Below are 11668 nucleotides of genomic sequence, written 5' to 3' on the forward strand. Positions count from 1 at the left end.
TAAATATCATGACATGAAATACTTCAAAGAATACTTTTTTTTTTTTTCCCTGAAAAAGTTCAATGTTATGCAGGTCTCCATGAAGAGACTAGAGTAATGACAATATCCTCCTTTAGGCAGAGAACACTGCACTATGCCTTGAAACAACTAAGTTAACTCAATAGCCAACAAACAACAGCGTCATATGTTAGGGACACACTGCACTTCTATACATTTAAAATGGAAACTTACCATCCCGTTTCAACATAATCACACACCGGGTATCCAAACCTGTATTCTGGCTTGCAGGATCTCTCATAGCCCCAGCAGGATTTTAGATTCTTCAAGTATTTCTGTAACACAGGAGTTCCCCATTGTGAACTGTTGGCTTATTAGGTTATATTTCAGCAAATTTCAGCTGACTTCCAAATAACGGTTGGCTAATACCCTATCTCTTTGAAATTAGTCTTCCATACAAAGCTTTCAATTTTACGTTTTCTCACACCACATTATCACAAGGAACTGCTTAGATTACCCGTTTATATCTTGGGCCCCAGTCTTACACACACATAGATTCATAGATATTTAGGTCAGAAGGGACCATTATGATCATCTAGTCTGACCTCCTGCACAATGCAGGCCACAGAATTTCACCCACCACTCCTAAAAAAGACCTCACACCTATATCTGTGCTATTGAAGTCCTCAGATTGTAGTTTGAAGACCTCAAGGAGCAGAGAATCCTCCAGCAAATGACCCGTGCTCCATGCTACAGAGGAAGGCGAAAAACCTCCAGGGCCTTCCAATCTGCCCTGGAGGAAAATTCCTTCCCAACCCCAAATATGGCGATCAGCTAAACCCTGAGCATATGGGCAAGATTCATCAGCCAGATACTACAGAAAATTCTTTCCCGGGTAACTTGGATCTTACCCCATCTAAAAACCCATCACAGGCCATTGGGCCTATTTACCATGAATATTTAATTACCAAAACCATGTTATCCCATCATACCATCTCCTCCATAAACTTATCGAGTTTAATCTTAAAGCAAGATAGATCTTTTGCCCCCACTACTTCCCTCGGAAGGCTATTCCAAAACTTCACTCCTCTGATGGTTAGAAACCTTCGTCTAATTTCTAATCTAAATTTCCTAGTGGCCAGTTTATATCCATTTGTTCTTGTGTCCACATTGGTACTGAGTTTAAATAATTCCTCTCCCTCTCTGGTATTTATCCCTCTGATATGTTTATAGAGAGCAATCATATCTCCCCTCAACCTTCTTTTAGTTAGGCTAAACAAGCCAAGCTCCCTGAGTCTCCTTTCATAAGACAAGTTTTCCATTCCTCGGATCATCCTAGTAGCCCTTCTCTGTACCTGTTCCAGTTTGAATTCATCCTTCTTAAACATGGGAGACCAGAACTGCACACAGTATTCCAGGTGAGGTCTCACCAGTGCCTTATATAACGGTACTAAAACCTCCTTATCCCTACTGGAAATACCTCTCCTGATGCATCCCAAGACGACATTAGCTTTTTTCACAGCCATATCACATTGGCAGCTCATAGTCATCCTATGATCAACCAATACTCCAAGGTCCTTTTCCTCCTCCGTTACTTCTAGTTGATGCGTCCCTAGCTTATAACTAAAATTCTTGTTATTAATCCCTAAATGCATGACCTTACACTTCTCACTATTAAATTTCATCCTATTCCTATTACTCCAGTTTACAAGGTCATCCAGATCCTCCTGTAGGGTATCCCTGTCCTTCTCTAAATTAGCAATACCTCCCAGCTTTGTATCATCTGCAAACTTTATTAGCACACTCCCACTTTTTGTGCCCAGGTCAGTAATAAAAAGATTAAATAAGATTGGTCCCAAAACTGATCCTTGAGGAACTCCACTGGTAATCTCCCTCCAACTTGACAGTTCACCTTTCAGTAGATCACCTTTCACACACACAAACTTTTATACACAAGAATTATTCCCATGGACTTCAATAGGACTATATTCATGAGCTGGACACGTATATAGTGCTTGTAAGATTAGAGCCTTAGCACTTAAAATTTCAATACACCTGACAAAGTCTGGAGGTGACAACCAGCCCGATAGGAAGTCTAGAAAATTTCTAATAACTGTATTTAGTATACAGAGCTTCTTTCACACGTCTGAATGTGCTGTTCAGTGTCAACAAGCCTGTTTCTTTTGGCTACATGGTAATTGTTTTTTATTGTTTTCTAGGAAGGGAACGATTTGGGGTGGGGGTGAGTATGTAGGCTCCCAACCACCCTCCTTTTTCCCAGGGGCAAAAAGGGATTCCAACTTTACATTGGGTTTGTACCCCTTCTTCTGTGGCTTGTGCTCATTGGACATGTGGGCTTGCTCAAGAGGCACCAGCCAGAGTGGCCATTTCTAATACAGATTTTAAAGATTTATCCCACATGCTGCTCCTTACATCTTTCGTTCATATACTCAAGGAATGTTCCTGAGCAAAGAGATCAAGCAGTTAGTCATAATCCTCAGCCCCCTTCCCTTTCACTCATATTGTCACTAAGTCATATATCTTATAAGCATATTCACAATGACTCATGCCGGCACTCTTTTTAAAAAGAAAAGGAGGACTTGTGGCATCTTCGCAACTAAAATTTATTTGAGCATAAGCTTTCATGAGCTACAGTTCCACTGAATGCATCCGACAAAGTGAGCTGTAGCTCACGAAAGCTTATGCTCAAACAAATTTGTTAGTCGCGAAGGTGCCACAAGTCCTCCTCTTCTTTTTGCGGATACAGACTAACACGGCTGCTACTCTGAAATCACTCTTTAAGATTTCTAAATGTCAAACTATACATTTCTGGAGCAATCTGAAATGTTTGTAAAACAGCTTTCTTAAATTCAAAATATTTCAAAAGCTTCCTGAATTAGCATTTCATTAAATAGATTTAAAGCTTTACCATACAGTTTTGTAATCAGTGTGGAGACTTTCTCGTCCTGAGGAATACATGAGCCTCACATAGCTTTTGAAAAGTGGGGACGTATTCCTCAATGCAGTCTCACAGGACACAACTGCAGGACACGACTTGTCCAAGCTAAGGGTTCCTTGAGTGGAGAGAGATGTTGGTAACTCTGGGATCTTTCCATGTTTTTCTATCAGGTCCCAATTATTTTTCCTCTCCTTCTCCTTTTTCTTCAGCCTCTTTGTCTTTAGGCTCCCTGGCTCTTTTATGAGCTTCAGTTTCTTGTAGTCTCAGTTCCATGGCTCGCCTGTGGGCAGCTTCCAGTGCAGAAGCTAGTTCTTTCAGTCTCATTTCTGCCTGCCATTTCTGGTATTTGCATTCTTGCTCCCTTTCTTCTGCCTCTAATCTGGCTAATTGTAGCTTCATAGTTGTTTCAGTGATGCTCATTTTTATGCTTTACTGTTTCTACTTCAATTACCCGAAATAAGCAAACAGAAAATAACAAACTAACTTTCTTTGACTGTTCCCAGCCATACCTGAGACTCATTTAAAATTGCTATACCAATGTTTAATGTGTAAACCTCATTTGAAATAACGAGCTATGCACACACCCTCCTTGCCGTGCACTGTGACATACCTAGGATACAATCTGGACTGATAAACAGCTGTGTCACCTCTGCTCTCTAAGCTAAGGTGCCATTTATACTGCACACTGTGAGAGCTACCACTCCTGGTCTCACCCGTAGCCTCCAGCCTCTAAGTTACTCCCAGTTATACTGTCTGAGCGCTGCAGCCAGCCACTCTTGAATTACACAGCAGAGCAACACCAGCAAACTCCCAGTCCCAGACTTTCCTCAGAAATGTACATCTTGTACTGCCCAGCTCTCTCCTGGGTAACACAAGCTCATATACAGTCCATCATCTTATTAACAGAAAATGATATGCACAAATCCTGTTATCCCAAATGGAGTTTCCCCAAACACTTCAATTCAAACACACTGGTTTAGATAAAAACAAGTTTATTAACTACAAGAGGATAGACTTTTATGGCTCATTACTTATGTTCACTTAAAGTCAGAATTAGTTACAACAAAAATAAAAGTAAAACGTAACTAACACCTAACTAGAATGAATTCAGAGTCAGGTCTCTCTCACCCCATGTTTCAGCAGTCCTACTGGCTAAACTTCTTTCAGACAGGTTTCAGAGTAACAGCCGTGTTAGTCTGTATTCGCAAAGAGAAAAGGAGTACTTGTGGCACCTTAGAGACTAACCAATTTATTAGAGCATAAGCTTTCGTGAGCTACAGCTCACTTCATCAGATGCATATCGTGGAAACTGCAGCAGACTTTATATATACACAGAGAATATGAACCAATACCTCCTCCCACCCCACTGTCCTGCTGGTAATAGCTTATCTAAAGTGATCATCAGGTGGGCCATTTCCAGCACAAATCCAGGTTTTCTCACCCTCCACCCCCCCACACAAACTCACTCTCCTGCTGGTGATAGCCCATCCAAAGTGACAACTCTTTACACAATAAGAAAAGGAGGACTTGTGGCACCTTAGAGACTAACCAATTTATTAGAGCATAAGCTTTCGTGAGCTACAGCTCACTTCCTCAGATGCATATCGTGGAAACTGCAGCAGGCTTTATATATACACAGAGAATATGAAACAATACCTATTCCCACCCCACTGTCCTGCTGGTAATAGCTTATCTAAAGTGATTTCCAGCACAAATCCAGGTTTTCTCACCCTCCACCCCCCCACACAAATTCACTCTCCTGCTGGTGATAGCCCATCCAAAGTGACAACTCTTTACACAATGTGCATGACAATCAAGCTGGGCTATTTCCTGCATAAATCCAGGTTCTCACATCCCCCCCACCCCCATACACACACAAACTCACTCTCCTGCTGGTAATAGCTCATCCAAACTGACCACTCTTCAAGTTAAAATCCAAGTTAAACCAGAACATCGGGGGGGGGGGGGGGGTAGGAAAAAACAAGAGGAAACAGGCTACCTTGCATAATGACTTAGCCACTCCCAGTCTCTATTTAAGCCTAAATTAATAGTATCCAATTTGCAAATGAATTCCAATTCAGCAGTTTCTCGCTGGAGTCTGGATTTGTAGTTTTTTTGTTTTAAGATAGCGACCTTCATGTCTGTGATTGCGTGACCAGAGAGATTGAAGTGTTCTCCGACTGGTTTATGAATGTTATAATTCTTGACATCTGATTTGTGTCCATTTATTCTTTTACGTAGAGACTGTCCAGTTTGACCAATGTACATGGCAGAGGGGCATTGCTGGCACATGATGGCATATATCACATTGGTGGATGTGCAGGTGAACGAGCCTCTGATAGTGTGGCTGATGAAGCCCTCTACACCAACATTCCACACAAAGATGGACTACAAGCCGTCAAGAACACTATCCCCGATAATGTCACGGCTAACCTGGTGGCTGAACTTTGTGACTTTGTCCTTACCCATAACTACTTCACATTTGGGGACAATGTATACCTTCAGATCAGCGGCACTGCTATGGGTACCCGCATGGCCCCACAGTATGCCAACATTTTTATGGCTGATTTAGAACAACGCTTCCTCAGCTCTCGTCCCCTAAAGCCCCTACTCTACTTGCGCTATATTGATGACATCTTCATCATCTGGACCCATGGAAAAGAAGCCCTTGAGGAATTCCACCATGATTTCAACAATTTCCATCCCACCACCAACCTCAGCCTGGTCCAGTCCACACAAGAGATCCACTTCCTGGACACTACAGTGCTAATAAACAATGGTCACATAAACACCACCCTATACCGGAAACCTACTGACCGCTATTCCTACCTGCATGCCTCCAGCTTTCACCCTGACCACACCACACGATCCATCGTCTACAGCCAAGCTCTGCGATACAACCGCATTTGCTCCAACCCCTCAGACAGAGACAAACACCTACAAGATCTCTGTCAAGCTTTCTTACAACTACAATACCCACCTGCAGAAGTAAAGAAACAGATTGATAGAGCCAGAAGAGTTCCCAGAAGTTACCTACTACAGGACAGGCCTAACAAAGAAAATAACAGAACGCCACTAGCCGTCACCTTCAGCCCCCAACTAAAACCCCTCCAACGCATTATTAAGGATCTACAACCTATCCTAAAGGATGACCCAACACTCTCACAAATCTTGGGAGACAGGCCAGTCCTTGCCTACAGACAGCCCCGCAACCTGAAGCAAATACTCACCAACAACCACATACCACACAACAGAACCACTAACCCAGGAACTTATCCTTGCAACAAAGCCCGTTGCCAACTGTGCCCACATATCTATTCAGGGGACACCATCACAGGGCCTAATAACATCAGCCACACTATCAGAGGCTCGTTCACCTGCACATCCACCAATGTGATATATGCCATCATGTGCCAGCAATGCCCCTCTGCCATGTACATTGGTCAAACTGGACAGTCTCTACGTAAAAGAATAAATGGACACAAATCAGATGTCAAGAATTATAACATTCATAAACCAGTCGGAGAACACTTCAATCTCTCTGGTCACGCAATCACAGACATGAAGGTCGCTATCTTAAAACAAAAAAACTACAAATCCAGACTCCAGCGAGAAACTGCTGAATTGGAATTCATTTGCAAATTGGATACTATTAATTTAGGCTTAAATAGAGACTGGGAGTGGCTAAGTCATTATGCAAGGTAGCCTGTTTCCTCTTGTTTTTTCCTACCCCCCCCCCCCCGATGTTCTGGTTTAACTTGGATTTTAACTTGAAGAGTGGTCAGTTTGGATGAGCTATTACCAGCAGGAGAGTGAGTTTGTGTGTGTATGGGGGTGGGGGGGATGTGAGAACCTGGATTTATGCAGGAAATAGCCCAGCTTGATTGTCATGCACATTGTGTAAAGAGTTGTCACTTTGGATGGGCTATCACCAGCAGGAGAGTGAATTTGTGTGGGGGGGTGGAGGGTGAGAAAACCTGGATTTGTGCTGGAAATCACTTTAGATAAGCTATTACCAGCAGGACAGTGGGGTGGGAATAGGTATTGTTTCATATTCTCTGTGTATATATAAAGCCTGCTGCAGTTTCCACGATATGCATCTGAGGAAGTGAGCTGTAGCTCACGAAAGCTTATGCTCTAATAAATTGGTTAGTCTCTAAGGTGCCACAAGTCCTCCTTTTCTTTTTGCGAATACAGACTAACACGGCTGTTACTCTGAAACCTGTCTTTACACAATCAAGTTGGGCCATTTCCTGCACAAATCCAGGTTCTCTCACCCCCCTCCCAAAAACCACACACACAAACTCACTCTCCTGCTGGTAATAGCTCATCCAAACTGACCAGGATCCCTCCCCCCAGCCCAAATCTGTTTCCTTTGATCTTCAGGTGTCATGGATTCCACAGGCAGAGAGAAAGGGAGGAATGATTTGAGGCATCTGCCCTCCTTTCACATATTTCTTTCCCTTCTTCGAGAAGCATCTCCAGCTGAGGTTCAGGAGAGACACAAAGTCTGTGAGGATGGGAACCCTAAGCGGTTTCTTTTTAAGACCACCTATGTCCCTTTTCTTGACAATGAATAGCCACTTAAGCAGGTGAGGCTTGTTTGACCTTGCTGACATCTGGCTGAGGTGTCAGCTTGGCTTTTTGTCTCTGAGAAACTGGTTTGGCTGCTTCCCAGACTTGGAATATGTCTTAGTAACACTATACAGCGGAATCATATAACTTTACATACAATGTTGCCACACACATTTTATCAGGACAATATTGACCAGCGAGTTATGAGTTTTCAAATGATACCACACAAGACATACTTGTACAAAGATTATAAGAATAGTGTGCAATGGGTGAATACAGGGGTACAGACCATCACAGCAATTAACAAAAAAAACCTCTTTATATATCAAATCCTATTCTTTTTCCCCCCCATCGTTGTGACAGCATGGAAGTCAGGAAAGAGCACTGCTTAGTAGTTTTAAGGAAGAGCAGTTCTAACCCCAGAGACGACCAACCCATTGGCAAGTAGACCAACTTAGTACCATCTTTAACTTCTATGATTCTAAGAATAAGCAACCCCAAAATTACATTTGAGTAAACATAGAAATACCTACTTTATATGGGCAATGAGAGTCCTGCTTGCAGACTGTAGCAATATGCCGATTGTTGTGCAGAAAGTATGGAATATGCTCTTCTGGTACATTGATACTTTTGTAGCTATATAATGGCACTTCTGGAATGTTTTTGATTTCAGTAAGATTTTCATCTTGGGCATTAGCCAGGATTTCTTGAAGCAGCACTCCAAACGCAAGCAACATTAGCATGGCAGCCAACTAGTCCTGCAGTTAAAGTGGAGAAACAGTAATATAACATATCTATTGGTCAATATTCTGTCAAATAAATACACTTTAAGTATTTTGTCTTGGACCATACAGCTTTTTCCTAGGCAGGGCAAACTTGCACTGAGATTAATTTGTACCGTCTCTGGATTGTCTGAAAAAATGAATCATTAGTCATGAAGGCTTATTAAGCATTGCCAACTCAAATTCAATGTGAAATGGGTGTGTTGCCTTTCACCAAGTCCCAAGGAATCCTGAGTGTTCAAATCAGGAAACTATATATAGACTATATTGTATCTGGACTGTAGGAAGAACTTGTTTTACAAAACGGCCTACATTTTTTAAGATTATAAATAATAAACTTTTAAAAAAATAGGGACCATTGGAAAGTACAAATTGTTTCCTTGCACAAAGTGGGAATGCATCAGCTAGTTGAATGGCAATATATACAACCTCAATATGGCATCTAAGTTTCTGAATGCATCAGCATGGTTATGTTTTATTAACATTGCACATTTGTTTTTTTCAAGGAGTATATTATAACAGTGTAATACACGTATATCCAGTCTTCAAATCAAGAGTGGATGCATTTCTAGAAGATACACGTTAATGGTCAAATAAGTTATTAGGCTCAAAACAGGAGTAATTGGAGGAAATCCTGTGGCCTGTACTATACAGAAGGTCAGACTAGATGATATAATGGTCCCTTCTGGTTTTAAAATAAATGTATCTGTAAACTACTAAAGCTATTTGAATCATAGGAATATCGCTAAAAGAAAAGGAGGACTAATGGCACCTTAGAGACTAACCAGTTTATTTGAGCATGAGCTTTCGTGAGCTACAGCTCACTTCATCGGATGCATCTGTAGCTCATGAAAGCTCATGCTCGAATACATTGGTTAGTCTCTAGGGTGCCACAAGTCCTCCTTTTCTTTTTGTGAATACGGACTAACACGGCTGCTACTCTGAAACCAGGAATATTGCTGTCAGCCTTACCTATCCATTCAAGGAGAACTGCTCTAGATTTTCTGAATACAGGGAAGAATTAAATACATTTTGCATAGAAAATCTCACATACAAAAATCACAAACCTTGAGAATACTCAATAAGCAGAATTGTCAATACGTTTTTAATCATACACTTGTAGCTGTTAAAGCTGTGCACAGAGCCCAATCTATAGCTTTAAATATTGCCTTCCCCAGCCTCTCCGAGTCATACTCCTATGCTGACAAGCTTTCAGTTAGGCAACCTTCCCCTTTCCTACAGGATTTATTACCATGGTTATCTAAGGGTCTTCAGAAGACCAACCCAAACCAAACGAGTCAGTGTTAGTAGGAGCACCATTTTCCTCCTCAGAGGAAACACAAACCAGCTCCCTGCATCTGAGATGAACTCTCTAACCACAGCTCCCTTTTCTACAGTTACAAGTCTCCAATGGATCAAGACAACTAAATTTTTTAGGGACATTCAATTCTGAGCCTGGAATTTGCTCCTGCAATCATCATTTGGGACCACGGTAACTCATGCTCACAAATGAAGGACCAAATGTGGATTGCAACTGATTGCAGTTGAACAGCTACTTTCTGTAACAAGCCCATTAGTTAACTGTGAGGCAAAATTAAACTCTGCTCTTAAAAATGAGGCTGGCCTTTCAGCACAGAGGGGTGTGGGCTCTGTAACCAGACAAGACACAAGGAATAGAACTCTGAAGTTACCCGCTGCTAAGTTTAAGATATCAGAGGTGGGAAATGTGGTTAGCAGGGCTCCTTGCAAACTCAGTGAGTCTGTTCAGGCAGACAAATGCCTAGACAATATAAATTCATGGAGCCTTTCACTGAGTACAGATTATATGACCTGAGCTAAGGCACTGATGGGCAGTTTTGCAAGGTGCCAAGTGCCTTAGACATTCATAGAACCCGACTGCCTGTAGGACAAATTTGACGCCCCGTAAAGTAATGGGACACTAGTGTGTGCAAAAATGGTACTTCCTCTCAACCGCCACAAACCCAGAGGCAGAGGAAATTCAAAGTAGCCTGTCACACTTGTTGCTGCTTTAACTGAGGCAAGGTTTACCTCAAATTGCTCAAATTTACCCTCAAATTGCTTTAATCCCTCCTCCCGCTAGTGCTGGATGACCAATGACCTGGAAGGCCACTTATAGCCCTTTCTTTGACACCAGGACAAGCCCATGCTGGTGTGGCACAGGAAGAATGGAAGAGGTTTCTCCAGCTTTGCCTCTGAAGGGGCTCCAGGTTTTAAATAGGAGCAAGTAACAGGAGTTAATGCTCTCCAGAGACCCATTGGATAACAGAGAAAAAGCAGTCCTCAGCGTAGAAGGGGATGGTAGATAACACAGCCCCTACAAATATACAATAGCCAATACAATTTCAATAACATCCTCCCCAAACTCTGAGCGGGAGATGCCAAGCGCCAGACCCCCAAGTCGAGCCAGTTCCACTTACACACACACACACTTCCAGTAAGGGGCGGGGAGGGAAAGGTCCTGAGCCTGTGCGTGCACCCAGCCAGCACCCGGGGAGGAGCGAGGGTGGGAGAGCAGCACCCAGCCAGCCCCCAGTGAAAGAGGAGAGAAGAAATGCCCCAAATCAGCCACCCTGGGCCCCCCCGAGACAGGCACCAGGGTACACCGAGCAGCCCTCCCCCACCCCAGCAGCAGGCACCAGCCTGGGGGGCAGCCCCCCCCCACCAAGGGGGGAGGCACCGAGCAGCCCCCGAGGCCGGGGGACGCCCCCAAACCCACCCCCGGCTCTCCCACCTGGAGCTGGATGGCGCCGCTGCCCAGCCCGGCCGCTCCGCCCGGGCTCCCTGCCGCAGCCGGCGCCGCACGGGGAGCGGAGCGGGCAGCCCCGCCCGGCTGGCTTCGCTCGCCGGAAACCAGCCCCGGGGAGGGGCGGCGAGGAGGCCGGACGGGCCTGAGGCCCCGGGGGGCTGGAACCCGGCGCTGGAGCCGCCCCTCAGCGGGGCCTCTGGCCGCCCGGAATCCCACCCAGCGCAGCCAGCAGCCGCGGGGCCAGGGGGGCGGCGGGCGGCTCCGGATCCCCGCGGACCGAGTCTAAGCCCGACGCAACCTCACCTGCCGCGCGTTCCGGGCGCCCGCTCCCGGGGAGGCCGGGTCCTGCCCAGCGAATCGGGCTGACTCCGAAGCCTGCACCTGCGGCGCGTGCGACCCCGCCGGCTCTGGCCCTGGGCCGCGGTTCCCTGGAGCAGCTCTCTCAGGCAGGGCTTATGCTTTTGAAGGAAATGGCCACTTAACTGGCTCATGTTGATGCCTGGGTGTCCTGGGAGCCAGCCCCAACCTTCCCTCTAGTTTTTGACAGGCCCTGTACGCAAAAAAAAAAAAAAAACTCTTCTGTGCAAA

General features: G+C 44.5%; 1 protein-coding gene across 3 annotated transcripts in view; it reads right to left on the reverse strand.

Moving 5' to 3' along the window:
* Window positions 1–11668, reverse strand: part of EOGT (EGF domain specific O-linked N-acetylglucosamine transferase) — a 35616-nt gene extending 23948 nt beyond the window's left edge. For 2 of the 3 annotated variants that reach the window (XR_012159756.1, XM_073351054.1), the window contains exons 1-3: window positions 11066–11186; window positions 8065–8289; window positions 232–332 (exon numbers count right to left, since the gene is read on the reverse strand). Coding sequence is in view for 2 of the 3 variants with exons in the window: in XM_073351054.1 (XP_073207155.1) it covers window positions 232–332; window positions 8065–8274 (311 nt within the window). In the remaining variant the exon portion in view is untranslated. Of the gene's footprint in view, window positions 1–231; window positions 333–8064; window positions 8290–11065; window positions 11187–11383 lie in introns of those variants that run through there. The other variant, XM_073351055.1, reaches the window with a different exon arrangement.

Source organism: Lepidochelys kempii, chromosome 7 (genome assembly GCF_965140265.1).
Source record: "Lepidochelys kempii isolate rLepKem1 chromosome 7, rLepKem1.hap2, whole genome shotgun sequence".
NCBI lineage: Eukaryota > Metazoa > Chordata > Testudines > Cheloniidae > Lepidochelys > Lepidochelys kempii.